Below are 22,598 nucleotides of genomic sequence, written 5' to 3' on the forward strand. Positions count from 1 at the left end.
CCCCCAGCAGCTGTTTGCAGCTCAGCAAAGGGAGTGTGCCAGTGCTCTTCTCCATCCCTCCACATCTCTCTGCTCTGTTTTAGCAAACACAGGCAGCTGTAGGATGCATGCCAGTATTGGTGGCTTTTCCCAGTGGTCAGGCTGCTGGGCTTAGCTCTGCAGTGCTCATCTGAACCCTGCAATGCACCTGAGAGAAAGCAAAATGAGTGTTTTGAGTGAGCAATTTAATCCCCACCTGTACTTCTCTATGTGTGTACTTCTAACCCTTCTGATGCTTAGAAACATTTATTAAATGTAAAGCACTACATGAGAGCATTTTTGATCATCATCTATGCAGTTAGTGAAACTCAATTTGCACAAAACATGGGTCATGGAATATTCTCTGACCTATCCACCACCTGGTTAAGCTTTGTTAAGTTTACTAACCTGTGTTGCCTATTGTGTGTAGACTTTGTAATTTTAAAGTATTCATTAGTCAAGTAATACATGCTGTATATTCCCAGGACTTGCCATATGTTATCTTAGGGTGGAATAGGGTGATGTATCAAGCTACCCTCAACTTTCACTTTAATTTCCAGTGAATTTCAGAGTTGCTGAATAATCTGGATAATACCAAGTATTGATCTCCCTTATCCTCTGCTTATTTGTATTGTGGTCATAGGTGATTTTGTTTAAGGGATTTTTATTTTGGTTTTCTTGGTGGCTTGGTTATGGTTTGGTATTGGGTGTTTTTTATTTGATTTTTTTTTTTTTGTGGTGGTGGTAGATTTTGTCTAGCTGCAAGTCTTGGTAGGGATAAGATTTTGTGAAGACACTAATAAAAGTTATTATAATTTCATGCTTTTTTGGTGCAAACCTGTCGGTAAGTCATTCCCATTATTGTCATTTTGCAAAATGTTCTAAGCCATAATTACTCAGTACAGAATGAGTGTAACCACAGGTGTCAATGTAGTCCTTTAGCTGTCATTGCCTGTCATTTTTAGGGACTCTTACACCTCACTTGTCACAAGGGCTGTGTGTATATGTATGGCTGTACATATACATCCTCTGTCTGAAGATGGGGAGACCTTACAGTTCCAAAGACATCATAAAATCCTCCTCATTATTTACCTGCCCATGGGCTCTCATAGGATCACTCCAGTGGCTGGGCTGGAGGTTTGGAAGTTCAAATTTGGAACATGACTAATTGAACCTGGTCTGTGGGAAGGTTTCCTGTACATTTTCAAAAATCATCATGTTCTGCAGTTGCTGGAATCCCAAAGTTCCTGTTGATTGGTACGAACAGGGGTATGTGTGCCTTGGTTAGAGGGACTCCCCAGTTCCATAGGTGCTACTCTTGCCAGGAAAAGATTGCATTCAAACAAAGAGAGCTGGAATTTTTTAATTGATCTCTTGAACTTGATCTTTTATATGGGAAATGTTTATTGAATTATATGTTGGGGTTTTGAGTATCTTTGTGTCTGTTCAGATTGCCAATTATGAACCTACAGATTTGTACTAATTCATAATTTTAATTGTTTATGCAATAAAACAAGGAAAACTTTGATATAAATGACAACATGGGCTTTTTAGCTTTATTTTCACTACCCTTACCTTTGAAATAGAATAAATATTTGTTCTCCTAGCCAAGGCATCTTACAGTTTTATTCCCAGCTTTCTCCACACAGTTTTCCCCCAGTAGCACTCTGTTGGAAATAGAGCACAGTAGGCAAACACTGGTGTGTGGGTTTCAAATTCCTGCTCTGTGCAGATCTTTTGCTTGGAATACAAATGGGACTAGAAGCTCAGATTTCTTTGTAGGAATTATATTTATTGTGGAGATCTTTTCTTTTAAACTGGCTATATCCCTTGAACTCTCCTGAATATCTGTTTTTATTGGAAGATTGTCCTTTTTTGCAAACACTGCATGTGAAGGTGATTGCATGTTTTCTAGCTGGCAGGTTCTCCTTCAGGTGTCTGTGGCCAGTGTTTAGGTAATCCCTCTTCCCTGCAAACAGGGCTTTTGCAAGGTGGAAAGGTGGCAAAAGGAGGGTGGTTATTTGGGATTGTTTCAGCTGTTTTATGGGCATCACCATAAAACTAGGGCTAACCTTAGGATTCTGGTAGTACCACATGTAGATGTGACTTCACAGGCACATGCCAAGTGCTGTAAATGTGTTTTAATGTTTTACATGACCTGTACCTGTTGGAGGATAAAAAAGAGACCTTTGAATTTGAAGTCTCTTGCATCTTTAGGCTCTCAGATAATTTTCAAGATTCTCTTCTCTCCCAACTATTTCTCATCTTTTAAAGGGAAAATTTGCAGAGGGACAAGCTGCTAGTTGGGATGTTTTGAAATAAGGAAGATGGGGAAAATATCCAGCATTTTACTTGTAGTACATCAGCTTGCTAGTGACTTCACTCTAAAAGTAATACTGTCTACTTTCATTCTAGAGATAATCATTTGGTCTGTGCATGTGATGGGTTCAGCAGGGCATGGGGTGGAAGGGAGGCTCAGAGCAGGCTCCCATTGTCCTCTAGTCAGCCTCTGCAGGGCTTTAGCCTAAAAATAATCTCTGCTTTTGAAGCAGTACTAATAGCAATGATATAATAATAAAGTTGTATCTCTCAAGGTTTTCTGTTGCTCCAGTTGATAAGGAGCTGTTGCTGACATTTGACCCTCACATAGCTTTTGTCCATCCCATAATGCTCAGTTACTATTTTATTGTCTATTTTAATTGTCTGTCTTTGAATTATTTTAGGCATCCAGGCATAAAACTTAGAGAACCTGTATTTTTTGTTTTGGCCAGCCTGTACACTCAAGTCTGGCTTTCTGTGTAGGAATTGGATTTAGATTGAAGAATGGAAATACCTGCTGAAAAGATAACTGGGAAGTGATGCCAAAAGCTTGTTATCTTATTATTCTTGTTATCTCAGTGAAAAATCAAATGGAGCCTGCTTCTACGAGACCAATATTACACAGTAGCTGTGGAGGATAGCCTCAGCATTCTCACCAGATTCTGTAGCTGTGCTCTTGAATACTACAGAGCTTTTACAATGCTTTATTGATTAGTTTTTATTTATTATTACTATTAGGTGTATGCTGGGCTTTCTGAAACTGTGTCTGCTTAAGGGCATGTTTCTAACTATGTAGTGTAACTAAGAAGTATGAGCATACTTGAACATCTTTGAGTATGTGGAATATTACACTGAGCTGGTGCCTTTTTGGATGTTGCCTTAAGTTCATTTGTGTGTGATGCAGAGGCAGAAATTTGTTGTGTACAGGATGCAGCCATGTCTGACTATCTGTGCTACAGTGCTGAATTCCCACATCAGTGCATGGAGGGCTGTGCTCCCAGCATTTACAGACAACAGTTTGGGATGTTTGTGTGACTTGGAGAGAACAAATTTCCACTGGATGCAGACCACTGAAACACAGAAACATCCCTGTGAAAGAGTTATCCCTTTTAATGTAACTGGAGGATGCTGCCTATGGGGAAGGGAAGACCTCAGAGCACCAAGGTTTGATGTCAGAGGGAATCATTCACATGTTTTGATCTTCACATCAATATTTCCACCTAATGAGGAGTTTTCTACATTGAGCAGCAGTTGAAATGGCTTCTCCCTTTACCATCCCTCTCTGTGAGAATGAGGAATTGCTGTACCTCCTACCTGCTTGCCTGGAGTCCTCTTGTGCTGCTCTGGTGGAGAAGACTTGGGTTATGAGAATGAAAATTTCAGTCCTCACCTGTAATGTCATCTGCCATCACACTGAGCTTAGATCAAATATTTAATTAAACAAATGTTAGCCAAAAAGCTAACTTGAGCTACTCTGTGAGTTATAGCCTTTTCCAGGAAAAAAAAAAAAAAAGAAAAAAAAAAAAAAGGGAAGTGACAGGACAAGAGGGAATGGCCTTAAGCTGAAGGAGGGATGTTTTAGGTGGAGTAAATTCTTCCTTGTGAGGTTGAAGAGGCCCTGGCACAGGGTGCCCAGAGAAGCTGTGGCTGCCCCTGGATCCCTGGAAGTGTCCAAGGCCAGGTTGGATAGGGCTTGGAGCAGCCTGGGCTAGTGGAAAGTGTCCCTGCCCATGGCAGGGGGTGGGACTGGGTGGGCTTTAAGGTCCCTTTCCTCTCAAACCATTCTAAGATTCTGTGAATGTGCCTCATTTCCATCGGGCACTCTGGCTTTGGGGAGGGGTTGTTGCTTTCAGATTCAATGTTTGCAATTGATTTCCTGGCCATCTTCTGTTGGAGGAGATAAAAGGTAGAACAGCTCAAGTAAAAAAGCAGGGTGGTTTATAGCAAGTTCTATCCCATTTGTTCCCTCTGTGTCTGAGCTTTCAGGCTGTCTGGAAGCAGTTCAAGTTACAGATTCTGGAATTTGTTGCTACTTCATGTTAAATTCCAAGAACTTAAAGAAGCTCCTCACCCCTGCACGCTCATTTGTTTGGAAGCTGGTTTTTTCAGCATTCCTGGCATGTGAAAGCAAACTTGAATCCTGTGCCTGGCTAGGTGACACAAGTGCTTTTTTCAGTGTTGCTTTCCTGGGGTGAATGGACAAAATGCTTAGGGAGAAACAAAAATCTCCTCCAGAACTGGTGCTGGACTAGTGTACAAATAGTTAACTCAGCAGCCTGGATGATCTGAATCTCTTCCAGGTGACCGAGTGCAGCTCTGTTTAGCTTCCTGCCTTTGTCCATGTGGAGTCACAGGCTGGGGCTGCCTCGCCCTGGGTGTGCTTTCCAAGCCTGAGCAGCTGGGAGAGCTCCCAGCTCCTCCTGCAGCACCCATGACAGTGTGAGGAGATACTGGATACCTGTGAGGGCTGATTTTTTAAAATTTTAAGATTTTATGATGATTTCTAAGTAATTTGGGAAATGATGATTTGGCAGTTTGGGGTTGGCTGTTGATTTCCCCATTTGTCTTCGGGTGGGTGGTTCAGCACTCGTGACACAACAAATCCTGCTGGGGAGGCTTGGGAGGGTGTTTCAGTTGTAGTTGCTTAAGTGCTGATACCTGTTTAGTTACCTGATCTGAGGAAACGAATTTGTTTATCACAGGGAAGATCAGAAAAATAGTATGTGAGATTAGGAGGAATTCTCTGGGTGTAGTGTGTCTGTCACCTTCCTTTAGTCCAAAAAAGCTGATCTTGAATGGTCATTTTCACACCCAAGGGGGGGTCTACATGCTGAAAAGAGGAGGCTTAAGTGTGTCAGAAATCTCTAAAGGGTCCACAAAATAATAATAATTTTTTAAAAAGTGGTACCTGTTGCTTCTACCAGGTTTAGCTGTGGATTGTGTCCATCCAGTTAATACTCAGTGCTACAAAATTGTTTTGCTTGAGATTATTCTCTTTGTATAGTTAGAAAAGCCAGGAATTAATTTTTTCCATGCTCCCTCATAGTATAGCAATTGGCTTTCCTTTCCCTTTGGATCAATTTTGGAGATACCCTAATTTCTGAATGTATTTCTAACATACTTTGTCTTCTGGAGTGACAAGTCATGGAATAATTTGTCCTAGCTTTTCCCTTTATTGAATAGTAACTCTTATATTGAAAAGCAAAAATTAAAAGCTGTATTCCAGTCCCTGCAGTATGACCCTGTGTTGTGAACTGTGCTGCTACTCAGCAGCACTTTTTCTGTGACAATAAGCAATTTAGCCTTCCCTTTACTGTGATTTTGCTGTGTCTGTCCTTACTGCACTGCCCTATAACCTCTGGGATGCAGGGAACCCTCCCTTAACTTTGAGATACACACTGAAGTCATTGGATTTGTATGCCTTTTTGCTCTTTTTCTTTTACCTTAAAAAAAAAAAAAAAAAGAGATTGCAATGCTGGTTTACTGTAACAGTGGATAATCACCTTATTTGCACTATCTTTGAAATAATTTTCTCTCCTTTTCCACTCCATTTTCTTGTTGTTTTCCCACCCAGGCCTCCCTGTGGAGCATGCCCAGCTGTCCTCCCTTGTGCTGAAGAGTCCCCTGGGTTTGAGCCCAGGCTTTCAGGTGAATGCAGTCACCCAGGGCTCGTCCCCTCTGCTCAGCCCCGTGCTCAGCGATGCTGGCGGCGCCAGGATAGAAGAGGATGAGGAAATGAAGAGGAAGGTAAGAGCACAGAGCTGGGCACTGATGGTGCCATGTGGGAGCTGTGCTGGTGCCAGTGAGGAGCTGTGCTTGCTGGGTGCTGAATGCTGGGTGTGTTTTGTTCTGTGGTGGCTGGGGCAGAACTCCAGTGCTGAAGGTTGGTTGGATGTGTTGTGCTGTTGTGGCAGGAGTCCCCTCTGCCCTCCTGGCATCTTCTTGTGTCTTCTTGGCATGGCCACTGGGAGCAGCTCCCTCTGTTTTAACAGGAGCAGTGTGTCAGGGAACTGTGTTCAAAATCCACCTTTTGTACCCCAGAATGGAAATGAGTTCAGGTTGGATATTAGGGAAAGGTTCTTCTAAGGTTCTTCACCCCAAGGCTGATCCCTGGAGCAGGAAGTGATCACGACACCAAGCCTAACAAAGATCAAGGAATATCTGGATGATGCCCCCAATCATGTGTTTTATTTTCAGGTGGATCTGCAAGGAGTGGGGAGCTGGACACAGTGATCCTCAGAGATCCTGATTTGTTCTTATATAAGGAGTTTGTTTCCTGGGTTCCTTCCTTCCCTTGCAGTCTTGTCACAGTCTCATTGCTCCATCTCACCATACATTGTTCTTCCAGGTCGTGCTTTCTGATCATAACAGGACCTTTAGAGGGGTCCTGTGGTGTTCCCTTTGAGCTGTGGAGGACCTGAGCTCAGTGTGAGCTCTCTCACATCCATGTCATCATGGGTTTGGTCAGCAGAGCTGGCTGTGTTGAAGTTGTCCTCTCCATGGCTGACCCTTCTGTCTGGAGAGAGGTGGACAGTGCTCTGGCCTTGCAGAAGCTTGAGGCTCACTTTCTGGAAAGAGGGGGACAAAAATGCCCCTGAGCTTTGCAGGTGCAGTGAGTCTCAAACCAGGAACAGCTTTGGGTCTTCAAGATGTACTTATGTCTGGGTGCTGCTCCATGTCTGGGCTGCTTTCTTCTGCCTACCAGTGAGCACTGGTTGCTTTAACCAGGGACTCCCCCAGATGATGTGGGGTTTTCCTCACCCCCATGTAGGGCTCAGCATTTGCTGCATTTCTCCCAGTAGGATAAAGAAGTCCACAGTAGAGTTCCATGACCATTTTTCTGGAAGACTCTCTGCTCTCCTTGCCTTGCTTGCAGAGAGGTTTGTTGGCTCTGGTGCTTGAGAAGGATCCAGAACCTTCCATTACAGTGCAAGGAAGGCTCCACTGTCCAAACTCAGTTCTCTATGGAGTCTGTGGCCACACTGGCATCTGCAGTTTTCCATGCAGCCACAGAGAAGAAGAAACCACCTTGTGTGGTCTTTGCTTCTGCTCTTCTGCTTGCCCCATCCAGTGTTCTGGTTGTCTTACCCCTGTCAGGATCAGGATCCTCAGAACAGAAGGTCACAGACCCTGCTCTCTGGTGTCTTTACCACATTCTTGGGCACCTCCAGGCAGGTTTGTGATGCTGTTAAGAAACACCCATGGTGTGGACGTGGTGTGAGTGCTTGCCAGAGAGAGGAAGGTTTAACCAGTGTCTGGGAGCTGAGCTGCACACAACCCACCCCACTGGCAGCTTCCCTGTCTCATTTAGACTTTCTGAGGTGGAGTTTATAGCTTTGGCTGATCACTCTGCTGTTAGTTTCCATAGTTATTTTAAAAATAACTCCTCTCATTTATCCTTATGGCTTGGAAATAATGAGCAGAGACTGTGGTAGCTGACTTAAATGGTGAAGCCCAACCCTTTCTGCCACATTCTGCAAGGTCTGGTGTTTTGGCAGCTTGTGTTCTCCTTCAGGCTGAAATTAATTTATGAAAGTGAGACTCCTTAGAAGGGAACTTCTTTTTATTGTATTGATCCTAAGCCTGATCAACTCCTGAGTATTCCAAGGCTTTGATGTCTATTCAGAGGCATAGTTTTAAGTGAAACAGACACAAGAGGAAGCCCTGTGAAACTGGTTCCATTTCACAGGAGCTTTACAGCTTTGTTCTACAAGAAAAATGTAATCTGACACCATCTCTCTGACTAGAGCTCTGATTTGAAGGTGATACTGCTGTAGTTCCACCTGGTTAATCAGGGCAGGTTCTTCAAACTCTCCAGCCTTCCCAGTGTGTGCTCTCTGCTCTTTGCTGCCATGGTGCTGCTCCTGGTCCAGTACTGATACCTTCAGAAAGATGAGGGTTTGTTTTTGTTTTTTTTTTTCTTTTTAAATCACTGTGCTTTTCTTTCATCTCACTGGTAGATTTCTCCCTGTTCCTTTTCTAATGGAGGTTGGTTGTAGCAATCCACTTAAAAAAGGACATTGAAACTGGGCTTTCTGGGGGAGTTCCCCCACTCAGAGTTATTTTTAACACTTCTGAAGCCTGGTGTTCGAAATGAAAAGTTAAACATTCAGAGTAGACCTCTTCCCTCCCCACAGGCTGGGGTTGCTGCATCTGGTGAGTGTTGAAGGTTTCCAGGTGGGGTTGTTTGTGCATTTTATGATGAAACATCGGTTTTTCCTTGTGGGGATCTTTGCCTGGATGCCTGCTATGGCTGTAGAAACATTTTCTTTGGACTCTAGAAGGAGACTGCCACCTGAGAGAGTTCTTGTGTTTTGGCTTTTGAGGCATGAGCTGATTTTCTTTCCCCTTGCAGAGCCTGAGCAGCAGTGAAGGTGTTTGGCAGGGCCCCTGTGCACTGTGACAACCTTTCCACTCCTCTGGTGCAGGGTCTGCCCAGCAGCTGCTGCCAGCACTCAGCACAAGGGATGCACTTAGGACTGCTGCAGGACTGAAAAAAAACAAGTTAAGAGCACTGAATTCCACCAGGGAGCAATTTGGAAACAGCAGGAACTTCTGAGAATTAACAGAAAGGGCTGATGTGTTGGGGAGGGAGAAAGGAAGAGAAGGTGCCTGGGAAAAATAAAAGCCCTCTTGTGCCCTAGGTTAGCCCAGAGTCAGCTGGAGAATGAGGCAGAAACCTGCAGAAGTGTTCAGAGGTGGAGGAAAACATGATCCATGCAGGCTATGGGAAGTGCCAGGCTATGACCATGGTGTGTTTTAGTTTTTAAAGTTCCCCCATCACTACCTGCCTGTGTGGAAGTCATGCTCCCATGTTTTCACACACCTGCATGCTGTGTAAGATTTCCAGGAAGTGCTGTAAGATCCTGTACATAGTCCAGAAGGGGAGGTACCCAGAGCTGTGTGAAAACATCCCTGACAGCAGAAACTCTCCTGTCTGTAAGGAACTGCTGAGGCTGGGATGTGAGATGGTCAAACTGTGTCACCTTAGGCTCCAGGGAGGCCAGAAAAATGATGATGTTTCCTTTGGGAAGAGGCTGTTTATGGAGGATGCCCCCTGAGGTTCCACAGCATATGAGGCTGCAGTCAGGTAAATAGGCCAAGGAAAAAAGCCAAGATCAGGTAGGACTTGGCCTGTAAGACTGGTAGATTGAAGGGGATGGCTGTGGAGTGAGTAGGAGCATGTCCTCTGCTTCCTCCAGGGAGTGGGCTGACATGTGGAATACAATAACTAGCATAAAATAACCTCAAAAGAGAATAGACAGTGTCTCAAAATTATTTATTTGAGGATAGACACCTCTTGGAATTCTCTGGACTCAACAGAGAGATTACTGAGCAAGAAGGAGAATGTCTCCTCCGTGGGTAACACTGAGCTGGAAGATTGGGAAACACTCAGTAGCTGTGCTGACAGCACTGGAGGCATCTCAAAGTGACTCTATAAAGAGAATTTTTAGTTAACTCAGAACATACAACGAAATAGAAGAAAAAATTTTCAAAGCAGTGTTTCCCTCAGGAGGGGCAGAGATGGAGCAGACCAAATTTTGACATAACTCAGTGGCATTTGGCATGGAACTACAGCACAGCATAGTGAGCTAAGGAGGCAAAGCAGTCCCTTACCTTGAAGAGTGACTAATTCCTTAATATTATGTGATTTTTAGGAATCTATTTTTCAGGCTAACTCTGATTTTGTGTAGCAAAAATCACAACTTCTCTCACCACTATTTCATTCCTTTATTTTTCCATGTCCATTCTGTGTTCTCTTAAAAGAGCAGCCCAGAGCAGTCCTGCAGCCAACAACTGCTGTGGTTTGATTTTCTTTTCTTCTTAGCTAATTATTATGGTCTTCAAAGGAGTAGCTTGAGTAAAAGCTGTAAGTGGAAAGAAACAGTTTTGGAAAAGGACTGCTTGCAAATCTGTTGGGCTGTGTTTGCTGGTTAGAGAAGTGTTTAAAATCTTGGTGTCTTGGATTAAGTGTTTCCATATTTTTGTAAAGTGCTCCCTTGATTTGAGGTGGAAGTTCCTGTAATGGAAGTGTCCAAGGCCAGGTTGGACAGGGCTTGGAGCAGCCTGGTGTAGTGGAAGGTGTCCCTGCCCATGGCAGGGGCTGCAATGAGATAAACTTTAACCATCTATGATTCTAAGATAACTGACATATAATTGGCATTATTTTTTAATACTCTTACAATATAAAGAATATTTTGTAGCAAAGCCAGCATTTTGGAATGTGATACTGAACAAAGAGATGTCCTGTTAGTAATGAGCTGCTCCATTTACACACAGCAAGGGGAAGTGGATGTGAGGTTTGAGCTGATGCCCAGGAGGAAATGGAGGTTTGTGCTTCAGTACTCACTGGTGTCTGTGTGTCCTTGCAGCGCTGCCCCACAGACAAGGCATACTTCATAGCAAAGGAGATCCTTGCCACAGAACGCACCTACTTAAAGGACCTGGAGGTCATTACAGTGGTAAGTGGCTTTGGCTTTATTTCTTTTCCCTTTTTATGACAGATTTGTGATTGTTAGGTTGGAAAAACTTGGAATTTCTTCTTGTGATGGAGCATGAAGCATAAGCCAAGTAGCTGTCCCCTTCCTTGTTGCATGGCTCCTTCTGTGGGAGAGCAGATACCAGTGCTGCACTTCCAGCACTTGCTCCAGCAGCTGCATCCTGTGCCATCCTGATGACCTAGGCAACCTTTTGCTGTGAAAACTGTGAACAAGGAAAGCCTAAAAACATTTTGCAGGAGTCCCTTACCTTGAAGAGTGACTAATTTGTTAATATGACATGATTTTTAGTAATATGTGTTTTCAGGCTAACTCTGATTTTGTGTTGCAACTGCACAACACTCGATTTCAGTGATATCTGCCAGCTCTGCTTATAACCTGGCTGTCTTCTCTGTGGTTTTCCTTGGGAAGCTTTTAGCCTTGGAAAGCTTTCAGCCTTGTGCCTGTGGATCTGTGAGCAGATGACAGTTTTAAAGGGCATCGAACCCGTGGGGGTTTGAAGAGTTTCTTCTTGTTTTGCTGCTTGTTTCTTCCTCTGCCTTTCACCCAGAATAGACAAGTGAGTCCCAGTTTGGAGGGCAACATGAATTTCTAGTTCATGTGCTTCTAAAAGAGCTTTTTTGTTTATGAGCTCCATGTTTGAGCACTGTGACTGTTGCCTTTTTATAAGCTGTTTTAATTTCATTCAAGAAAAGCTTGAGTCCCTCAACGCTGCGTGGCCTCAGTGGAAGTGTTCTCTGCAAGCTCACTGAGCACCATCTCACTCCAATTCCTCCTACAGGCTTCCCAGCAATTCTAAAAGAAGGGGGAATCCTTCAGAAAAAGCTCAGAGGATTTTTGTAATGTCCCTGTCCCTGCCAGAAGCACTCCAGTGTGGAATGTGACCTCAACGAGATGTCTTCAGCTGAGTGACTGGCACAGGGCTCCAGGCCTATGAGAGCAGTTTTATCTGCGTGGAAGTGGCAGCAGCTGGGGCAGCCACTGGGTAACTGACTGTCACTCAGCTGTCCCCAACCATCCCATCACTGCATTCAGAAACAAGCTTGTGCCCACAGCCAGCCATGGGCCTCATCTTCCTCATATTTGGCAAGGAAAAAAAAAAAAAATATCCCATCTTTCCATTTTTCACAAATTACCTCTTCCCTAAGTACTACTTCTTCCTTCCTGCTTTTTCCCTGTGCATACTCTCTCCTCCCCCATCACTGCAGGAGCAGGAATTTTCATGGTAACAGTGAATTTCTGAAGCAGTGACATTGATGAGAATTTCTGGCTTTCTGGCAGTGGTTCCGCAGTGCTGTGATCAAGGAGAATGCCATGCCCGAGGGCCTGATGACACTGCTCTTCTCCAACATAGACCCCATCTATGAGTTCCACAGAGGCTTTCTGAAGGAGATTGAACAGAGGCTCTCACTCTGGTAAGTGACATGGGGGACCTTTTTATACATCCTCACATCCAAACCAGACTGCAGTTGAAATTTCCTCATCGATAGAAGCAAGGAGAAATCTCTTAAGAAATTAAAGCTGTGAAAAAAAGTACAAACCATGTTGCACAAAGGCCATTTTCCAATCTTTGCCTTGTATAGAATATCCTGTAGTTGTATGAGTGAGGGTTTTGTAATCACAGAATGATTTAGCTTGGAAAGCACCTTTAGGATCATCAATTGTTGATATAATCTGATAGTGCTTATTAAGCCTTTAAAAAAAGAAGGAACACAAGATCAAAAAGATGATGCATGTGTTTTTCCCACACCTTCCAGTTAATGAATCTCCAGGTGAAAATCTAGGAAACATTTTTGTGATTAAGGTGGGAGTTTGCTTCTTGCAATGCAGAATGTCTATTTCACAGATGATGTTTTTAGTCTTTTAAACTTTGTATTATTTTCTCCTGACCTGACATGTTACATATTACAGTATAACTCCCTTTCAAAAGGAGGTGATCAACATAAGCAAAGTATGAACAAAAATAAATTCACAAAATCAGGTGGGGTCGTGTTATGACATTTATGTGGAGGTCTGAAACATAAAACTTTCAAAGTGACTTTCACACAAGTTCCTTTCTAGTCCTTCCTCAGTTTTTTAGGCATGTGTTTGTGTTTGCTGTTTTGTGCAGCATCCATATTTAATGTACCAGGCTTTCAATCTGAACAGTGAAATCAGAATGTCAAATGCCTAAAGATTTTTGTGAATTACAAGGGAAGATGGAGGGAGAAAAGAGAAATTTCTTGATCCCCCATGCATGTTGCCTTCTCCTTTGCTCCTCCCGTGTGCTCCAGGGAAGGCAGAAGCAATGCTCACCTGAAGGGGGATTTCCAGCGCATCGGGGATGTCATGCTCAGGAACATGCACGCTCTCAAGGTAACACAGCATGCAAGACCTGGAATTTGGGGATTATTGAGGTGTTCTGTTTGGTTTTGTTCTGTCAAGGATCAGAGTTCGGGGTTAATATTTCCATTCATCACAGAATCCCAGGAGGGTTTTGGTAGGAAGTGGCCTTAAAGCTCATCTCATTCCACTCCCTGCCTCCCAGGTTGCTCCAAGCCCTGTCCAGCCTGGCCTTGGACACTTCCAGGGATCCAGGGCAGCCACAGCTTCTCTGGGCACCCTGTGCCAGGGCCTCACCACCTGTAATGGTCTGGTTCTTAAAATTCTTAGAAATGCAAAAAAAATTAGAAATGCAAATGAGACCATATGCCAAAGTCAATAGTATGGGCTTTATTTAATAGTAAATATCAGAGAGAGAGAAGGAGGGAAAGAAATAGAAGGGGGGGGGAACAGAAGGAGAGGGACAGAGACAGATTAAAGAAAATATCACCACTCTGTGCATCCCAGCAGTGTCCTGATGATCCTGTCCAGCTGGTCTTCTTGGTGGTGAGGGTCCCCCACATAACATAGAATCCAAGGGATTAATGTATGCTCAGGCCAGGTGGAATGCCCAGGTACCTCCCCTGGAGGGGGGCAGTTCCTACACAGTCTGTTGCAGCAGACTGAATCACTTTGCATCCCGTGCAGTCCTGTGGTGCAAGGCCACAGGAATGAATCTGGGGAGCACTTTGGGGGGGTCTTTGATGGATTATGAGCCCCCCTCAGCTGCCTCCCACATGCATGTCCCATGGATGTGGCCATCCTGGGGTTGGGGGGTTTTACAACTGATCCAGTTGCTGTAGGGGAGGATGGGTGTTCACTGCCTCTGACCAGAGGTTTCACCACTCACCCCAAACTCTCCTCCTCTCCCTTTGTTTGGGGTTCTGTGCAGACCTGACCTCTTGGGCTATGGCCTCCCCCTCCCAAACCAACCAGGAATGATTTTCTGCTGGGTTTGGCTTTCTTGGGCATGCATTCTTTTCCCTCTGCCTTGTTTCTTCTCCCTAGAGCCATGATTATTGAATAATAGTGTTCCTTTTATCTTATCAAGGCATCTTAACTCTCAGTCCAAATTTCCAGTCAGGCATCTTCAGGGAGGGCTGGGCTTCTGTGGCTGTAGCTTCTTTATACAACAGGAAGAAGGTTCCTAACAATGTTAAAGCCATGAACTATCAGATTTTAGTATCTAACATCACCCTCACAGGGAAGAATTTCTCTCCAATATCCCATCTAAACCTTTTCTTTTTCAGTCAATCTTGAAGGAACTTGCAAACAGTTATTGTTGAGAAACATTTTAAAAAGAAAGCATGGTAAAATAATTGCAGGAAGGTTTTGTATCACTGCTGCTTATTTAGGCACCTACATTTACCTTGATAAGGGGTGTTTGTTGGTTATTCAGCAGAAAACAAAGAAGAGATATTTATTTAGCTCCCCTGTTGAGACCTTGATTCACAAGGCAGAATAATTTCTTCTGAAATGAAGTAATCTTTATTTGGAGTAGAGTGCCTATGTAGGACAGTTACATAGGGGTGCAGTAGTGGAGTAATTATTTAATTAAAACCAGTGGCTTGAATGGGAGTGCAGGAGTGTGGGACTGCTATTTCCACCACCAGCACTCGGTATTCCCAGCAAGCACAGGCACAATGCCATACAAACACCTATTTTGACCTTGACTGGGAGCTGCCTGCCACTTCCTTTAGTGATGAAAGCCTGTTCTCCTTTGATCCAAGTCACTTTTTGTCCATTTCCACAGGAGTTCACCAGTTACCTGCAGAAACACGACGAGGTCCTGACGGAACTGGAGAAAGCAACCAAACGCCTCAAGAAGCTGGAGATGGTTTATAAGGAGTTTGAACTGCAGAAGGTTTGCTACCTGCCCCTCAACACCTTTCTGCTCAAACCCATCCAGAGACTGATGCACTACAAGCTGATCCTGGGGAGGCTGTGCAAGCACTACACGGCAGAGCACCGGGACTTCGCCGACTGCCGCAGTGAGTGAGCGCCCGGCCCAGCCCTGCCCTGCTGGCAGCACCCTCCCCGTGGGCATCCAAACTCTGCCTGTGCCCTGGGAACACAGAGTTACACACTCATACAACCTCAGAATGGTTTGGGTTGAAAGGGACCTTAAAACTCAGCTCATTTCCCTTCCACTATGGACAGGGATAGTTTTACTAGACCAGGATGCTCAGAGCCCTGTCCAGCCTGGCCTTGAACACTTATATTCACTTATTTTCAGTTATGTCCACAAATTCAATGGAAGTGCTTCTTTTTCCTGGCATTCCAGGAAGTGGGTTTCTCATGATGGATCCCAAAGCTGGAAAATTAGTCCTTTTCTTGTCTCCTAGCAGGGAAAAAAAAGAGGAAGTTTTTTTACAAACTTTTTTGTCATTTAGATGTAAAAGTGTGACCAAAAACATGCTTGTTTTGCAGCATCAGAAGCGTGTGTAGTAAAGTCCATTCATGACAGAGTAATCTTTGGCAGAAATAGTTTGGTTTGATTTTTTCCTTTACTTTCAGCTACATGGTAAATACTTTTTGATTAAGCAAAAGCTCAGATGCACAATAATCTCCAGAAGCATAGGAAATGCTTTGAAGTTGCTTGCTCTTTTTACCCTTCTCTGAAATACACTTAAATTGGCATTTGGACATTGTAGGTCCTTTCCATATGAACCATTCCATTTCAGAATTGGCTATAAATTTCAGATCTGAATTTCAGATTCAGTTTTCCAGGGGTGAAGTGGGTGGCCTGGGTTGCTCTGCTCTGGTCCCATTGGTGCTGTTCTCCACACAGATGCCCTGAAGGAAGTCACAGAAATTACCTCGCAGCTACAGCACAGCCTCATCCGCCTGGAAAACTTCCAGAAGCTTACAGAGCTGCAGCATGACCTGATTGGGATAGACAATCTCACAGCACCTGGCAGGGTAAGTGCCTCTGCTTGGTTTTTAGAGCCTTTGTTGGTTTTATCTCCGAGGAAGTGCCTTTGAAGTGAGGATTTGCTATCACTGCCCCTCTGGTCTGTGTAACTTCATGTAACTGTCTCTTAGTGGATGCCATGGATGGTGGGATCATCCCCTTGGTGATATTCTGAGGAATAGATCAGGAAAGCTTCTGCTTAAACTCTGACTGCAGTTCTGTGTTTCCAGTGCAGACACTGGGTGTGCTGGGCTGTGCTGCTCTGTGAGGGAGTGTGTCCTACTGGAAATGCACTCCCAGCTCTGCTTGTGTCTGCCTGCTGCAAACTCAGAGAGCACAGGGATGGTGAGAGCCACAGCACTGGGCTGAAGTGGTGTGGGTGCCTCTGTATTCCAGGAGTTTGTGCATTCCTGCCTGGTTTTTTGTTTCTTTGTTTTTGATAGATGTACTGGGCATAAATACAGGAGCATCGAATGTGCTTTGGGGATGCTCTGGCAGTCACTGCAGTGGGATGTAAGTGTGATAGGTGAACTGCTGGTGTCCAACAGGAATTCTGCTCCTTTCCCTTCTCTTCCTTCACTGATTTAAATGCTGGCTGCAGCAAGGAGCTGATTCGTGTCACAAAAAAGGAAGGAAAGTGTCATTGGGCCTCCCAAGAAATCTGTTAGTGGTCATTGCTGGGCACCAATCAACATCTGTGTACTCTGGGATGACAATAAAATTCCCTCGAGTCAGAAAAGATCAAACATGGTTTAACTTTTTCTTTTCCACTGCAGGAGTTTATCCGGGAAGGTTGCTTGTACAAGCTCACTAAGAAGGGCTTACAGCAGAGGATGTTCTTTCTGGTGGGTGTTGCTCCTGACTTTTATAAACCCAAAGTCTTCAAGATAAAGTTGTTGGGGAAGTGTGTTTTCATGTGCTTGTGTTCAAAATCAGCACCTGAGACTGAACACTCACTCTAAGCAATGTTTTTAGAGGGTGTGGTTGTGGTACTGCTCTCTGGTCAGCTTGGTTCCTTAATGGCACAGAGTTTTAACAAAATTTTAAAATTTAATTTCCTCTCTTATAAGTAAACAAAAGAGAGGTTGGAAGGGTAGTTGGCCAAACTGGCTGAGAAATGGCAATTTTCGTGCATCTACAGTGGCCTTTAAACAACAGATTTCCAAGGAGATGTCAAAAAATCCTTGGCCCTGCCTGCTGCTTTCAGAGCACTGATTGTTCTCTTCCTGCCTTTCCAGTTCTCAGATATGTTACTGTACACAAGCAAAGGGGTCACAGGGACAAATCAGTTCAAAATCCACGGACACCTCTCTCTGCATGGCATGTTGGTAAGTGGTTCCATGTTGCACCACAGGGTTAAGGAAATGGCTTTGCTTATGGCAGGCTGAGGAATCCCTTCAGGGCACGAGGACCAAAGCCACAAACTGCTCCAAGGCAGCTCTCAGCAGCAATTGGACCTTGATGTGTGTCAAACAGAGCTTTCTTTATCTGCAGGTGATCAGTCTGTTCCTTCCACATTAGCAAAACAGCTGGAGCACACCCTGTTGCCCATTCATTTTCACACTGCTGTGAGAGGCTGATCTGGAAACAGGGATTTATTTATCCTGGTGTTTTGTCCCCCTGCACACACCTGGGCATGTAATCAATCCTCCTGCCTCCCCACACCTTTTCTAACAGGATTGTTCTTTCTGTCTTTGGTTTGCAGCTGATAGTGCTCGACCCCCCGGTGAGTAATGAGCCAAATCTGCTCCAACCCTTCCTTTCCCTGCCCTGCTGGAAGTGCTGCAGTAGAAACACACCTTAGATTTTCATAGAGAGCCAAAATAGACTTGAAAGTAGCTGGTACTCATCAGAGAGTTGCTGTTCTGCACTTCCTGCAGCAGGGTTGGAATCCTGTTTGACTCCAGTCCCAGCCAGCACAGGACAGTTTTAGTGTTCATTGGTGCCTGAGCACTGATGAGAAAAATCTTTTCTTTTCCTGCAGGTGGAGGAGAGTGAGAATGAATGGTCTGTCCCACACTGCTTCACAATCTATTCTGCACAGAAAACCATAGTGGTGGCAGCCAGGTAATCCTGGTTTTCCTGTGGCTTTGATGGATTCCTTCTTCAGAAAGTTACTGCTCAGGTGGTGCAGAGCCAGAGGGGTGTTTCATGCATCCTCTGGACTTGAGAATAAGCCCAAGGCTCTCCACAGCTCCTTTTTCAGTGTTGAATTTTGGGAAGGAGCAGTTAGTTTATCCTGGGCTGATCCCAGGGTGAGCAGCAGGAAGGGGATTTGGATTGTGCCCTTCTGCCCTGCTCAGGTGAGACCCCACCTGCAGAGCTGCCCCAGCCCTGGGGATCTCCAGGGGATCTCCCCAACTCCAGAATTCCTCTCCTGACCCCTGCCAGCTGTCTGTTCATTTTATTTGCTGTAAAGTCCAAGTGTTTAATTGTTAATTTAGTCTTGTTTCAAGGCTTGACTAGAGAGGTGGAGGCTGCAGGAGGTCAGTTTCCTCTCTGGAAAGCTCCTGCTTTGGAGGAATTCTAATTTTGATTTTTATTTACCTAATGGAAGGATATTGTGCCTCGTTTTGGGCAGTGACCTGTGCCTTCAGCACCTGGGCACAGCTCTGGGCTGGCCCAGATGCCCATTGCCACTGCTTCCCTTGCAGTACCCGCCTGGAGATGGGCAAGTGGATGGAAGATCTGAATGTGGCCATTGAGATGGCCAAGAAATCCACAGAGAAATCAGAGATGCTTCTGGAAAATTCCGTCTGCAACCGCTCCAACAGTAAGTGCTGTTCCCTGCCTCCTTGAAAGCAGCAGATGTCCTGTCCTTTCTGCTTTTCCTTTTGTGAGTTTGCTGACATAAATGACATATTTTTATAATTCATATGATAATGGAGAGTTAATTGGGCTTTGGTTTTCATCAAAAGAGATATGCTTGTCTTCCTAGACTAGTGTTCAAGGCAGCTTTAAATGCAACTCCCATTGCAGAGTTGTTAATTTTATGAGGTCCCTTATAAAGGGATTTTATAAAATCCTAAAAACCCTTACATAGATTTTTCTCAGTTTAACTATGTGGTGAGTTTTTTGTTCAAACTGTAGTGTCTCTGGAGGTCAGCTTTTACAGCCCAGTATTCCTGTGCCTGTCTGGTGGTGTTATGGCTGTGCTGAAACATGGAGTATTTTTTCTTGGAGACCTCTGTTCTGTTCCTTGACTCAAGATGAAGTGTGGTCAGTTTTGTTTGTTTCACACACCACTGACTCAAACCACTCTGTGATTTTATTCTAGTGGAAGGTGTCCCTGCCCATGGCAGGGGGTTGGAATGATGAGCTTTAAGGTCTCTTCCGACCCAGACCATCCTTTGATCCTGTGAGTCAGCTGCCCAGGCAGAACTGAGTAAAGAAAGCCAGCCTGATGTGCTCAGAGTGGTGTAGGAGCTGTGTAACCAGTTGTGTGACCTACTTAAAACTGGACACGGCGAGAGCAAACCTTTCTCAGGCATCCCAGCTTCTCTTGCTTTTGCATTGCACACTTTTCTTCAACCACCACCCGTTCTCCTCCCCCAGGATCCTCTGATGAGGTGTCAGTAGAGCAGGAGTCCGAAGATGACATTCACTCCTCCCGTAGCTCCCTGGACAGGCAGAGCCAGCACCGTGCCAACACCACCATGCACGTGTGCTGGTACCGCAACACCAGCGTCTCCATGGCCGACCACAGCGCGGCCGTCGAGGTACCCGGGGCAGCCCCTCCTGCCCTGGCCTGCAGCTCCCTCCTGGCCTTGGCAGAGCTGCTGTGCCCCTGGAGAGCGTGGGCCACCCGCCACCTCTGCATGCTGTCCTCTGTCTGGCTGTCTGTGTGTCTGCTCTCCGTGCAGCAGGGCTTTGCTCGGGCAGAGGGAGCAAAGCGGGGAAGGTTTACAGGAAAGCCAGGATGTGCTGGGGCTGAATCCTCCTTTGGGTGTCACCCTGCTGAGCACCCCCTGTGCTGGGCACTGCTGGTGCACCTCAGATCCTGGGGTCAGTTCTGGGACCCTCATGACAAGAAGGACCTTGAGGGGCTGGAGAGTGTCCAGAGAATGACAGTGGAGCTGGGGGAGGGTCTGGAGCACCAGGAAGGGTCTCAGCCTGGAGTAAAGGAGGCTCAGGGGGAACCTTCTGGCTCTCCACAACTCCCAGCCAGGTGGGGGTTGGGTTCTGCTCCCAGGGAACAAGGACAGGACAAGAGGGAATGACCTCAAGCTACACAGTGGAGGTTCAGGTTTGGACTCAGGAAGAATTTCTTAGCAAAAAGAGTGGTTAAGCATTGGAACAGGCTGCCCAGTGGTAGGGTCACTATCCCCAGAAATGTTCAGAGAATGTGTGGATGTGGCCCTTTGCTAAATTGTAAAGTGGAATTTGGTCAAATTGATGATTTTGGAGGTCTTTTCCAACCTTCATGGTTCTGTGATTATAATGGGTCCCTCTCTATGATATTTTCCTTTAGAGACTGACTGTGCTGCACTGAGCTCTGGTTAGCTGCTGTACTGCACCCAGCATTGAGAAGAGGGAATTCAGCTGGAATTCTCTGCCCTTCCCTTGCTGGCAGGACTGAGCAGCCAAGTGTCTTTTCAGGGCAGCATCATTTTATGCTGAGCAGAGATGTTTTTTATGTGCCCATGGAGATGTCCAAGGCCAGGTTGGATGGGAGTCTGAGCAACCTGGTCTAGTGGAAGGGGCCCCTGCCCATGGCAGGGCTTGGAACCACATGAGCTCCAAGGTCCCTTCCAACCCAAACCTTTTTGGGATTCTGGGAGCCACTGGTTCCTGCAGTCTGGCTGTTCCTCACAGTGCCAGGCAGCACTGGTGGCACATTTGGGCACTGAATCCTGCAGATTTTGAGGCTGATCAGCTCAGCACTCCTTACACTGCTTGCACCAACTCTGGTTTTACTTCAGGCAGCAGTTTGGCAGGGCGGGACACCTGCCTGGAGGCTGGGAAGACTTCCAGAAGTGGGGAGGACCCTAAATAACATGGACAGGAAAAGGAGGTCACTGACTGACAAAAGCAGTGGGGCAGGGGGCTGCAGCCTGTGTCTGTGCCTGCCTGTGCTGCTCTGCTCTTGAGGCACTTGTTTAAGTGCAGTTAAAGGTTTGGGCCCTGGAGCTCCTGTGTTTTTCTGATAGAGAGACCTTGTGGATCAGCTTGGTCAGGGAAGTGCTGTAGATGTGACCTGGGCTTGAGGTACAGACATTGGGCACTAGAGCTGGCTGCTGTTGTGGTTTCTGTTGGAGGGGCCAGGCCTTTCCCTGCTGGCACCAGGTGACAGTTCTGTGCATGGATAACAAGCCCACCCTGCTGCAGGCTCTGGGATGGAATCTGTGAGTTCCTGCACCCGCTCTCACTCTGATCTGTTCCATGTTCTAACACCGTCATTTTTCTCACAATCCATTTTCCTTTGACAGCCACCTTTCTTGCATCACTCCTCTCACCCTAACATTCTGTTTTTCTCTTTCTCTCCCCCTTTCTCTGCTCAGTTTTCTGCTCTCTTGCTGTTTCTCCAGAGCTTCCTCCTCGCTATTTGCTGGGCCAGGCCCAACGGCCCAACACAATCACCCATGTTTGTTGGTACCGGAACCAGAGCCTGTCCCTGTCTGATTACTTGTGCATGATCCAGGTAAAGATGCCTCTCACACGTTGTGCTGGTGGGGAGGAGCCTTGGGATGCCCAGGAAAAAGTCCTGCTTCCTAACTGCTCACCTGAAGATCCTCATCCTCACAGGCAGACGTGTGCCATTGCCTCGTTAAGACAGGATTTCCTCCTGTTTATGCCTCAAAAAAAATGATTCTCTCTGTAAATCTGCCACATATCCTGTCTTTTTCTCAAACTACAAAATTCCTGTGCTGCCATTCCATGCCAGAGGTTTCCCTGTCCTGCTGGCTGACTCCAAGGCAGGGGTGTTCCCCTCCCTGCAGCCCCTTCCACGCCAGCTTTGCTTCGTGTAGCTGCCACGTGTTGTTTATCTCCCAGCTCTGCAGCCCTCTGTTTCCTCTCCTGCTTTATTTCCCTTCTCACACAGTGTGTTCCACGTGGCTTTTCTGCATGTCAGAAAGGGTGGCTGGAAGGGAGGGACCCTGGTGGCTGTCACCATGCCTGGGAGGCCTTTGCCACCAGGGAGCAAGGGCAGGAGCAGGGCTGGCCTGCAGCAGGATGGCAGCCTGTGATCTCATGGCAGTTCTCTTTTCCTTCTGTGCCAGAACCAGCTCTCTGGGTATTTGCTGAGGAAGTTCAAGAACAGCAATGGCTGGCAGAAACTGTGGGTCGTCTTCACCAACTTCTGCTTGTTCTTCTACAAGACACACCAGGTGGGCAGGTGTAGGTGAGGGGGTGAAGGGCAGGGTCTTGGGGGGACTGGGGATCCTTGGCTTTCAGCTCCAGGGGCAAGGCCCTGCTGTTTGGGGGAGACTCCAGGAGGAAGAGGAGGTAATTCATAATGAAGCTGGTCTCTGAAAGGCTGTGGGCAT

At 45.8% G+C, this 22,598-nt stretch overlaps 1 protein-coding gene across 3 annotated transcripts in view; it reads left to right on the forward strand.

Annotated features, from left to right (window-relative positions):
* Positions 1-22,598, forward strand: part of FARP2 (FERM, ARH/RhoGEF and pleckstrin domain protein 2) — a 73,197-nt gene that overhangs the window by 46,480 nt on the left and 4,119 nt on the right. For 2 of the 3 annotated variants that reach the window (XM_059855032.1, XM_059855030.1), the window contains 12 exons: positions 5,912-6,084; positions 10,710-10,799; positions 12,117-12,250; positions 13,109-13,190; positions 14,950-15,187; positions 15,988-16,118; positions 16,887-16,955; positions 17,349-17,438; positions 18,095-18,177; positions 18,765-18,883; positions 19,666-19,829; positions 22,332-22,439. In XM_059855032.1, coding sequence (XP_059711015.1) covers positions 5,912-6,084; positions 10,710-10,799; positions 12,117-12,250; positions 13,109-13,190; positions 14,950-15,187; positions 15,988-16,118; positions 16,887-16,955; positions 17,349-17,438; positions 18,095-18,177; positions 18,765-18,883; positions 19,666-19,829; positions 22,332-22,439 — 1,481 coding nt within the window. Of the gene's footprint in view, positions 1-5,911; positions 6,085-10,709; positions 10,800-12,116; positions 12,251-13,108; positions 13,191-14,949; positions 15,188-15,987; positions 16,119-16,886; positions 16,956-17,348; positions 17,439-18,094; positions 18,178-18,764; positions 18,884-19,665; positions 19,830-21,638; positions 21,752-22,331; positions 22,440-22,598 lie in introns of those variants that run through there. The other variant, XM_059855033.1, reaches the window with a different exon arrangement.

The sequence above is a fragment of the Haemorhous mexicanus genome, chromosome 10 (assembly GCF_027477595.1).
Source record: "Haemorhous mexicanus isolate bHaeMex1 chromosome 10, bHaeMex1.pri, whole genome shotgun sequence".
NCBI classification, from domain to species: Eukaryota; Metazoa; Chordata; class Aves; order Passeriformes; family Fringillidae; genus Haemorhous; species Haemorhous mexicanus.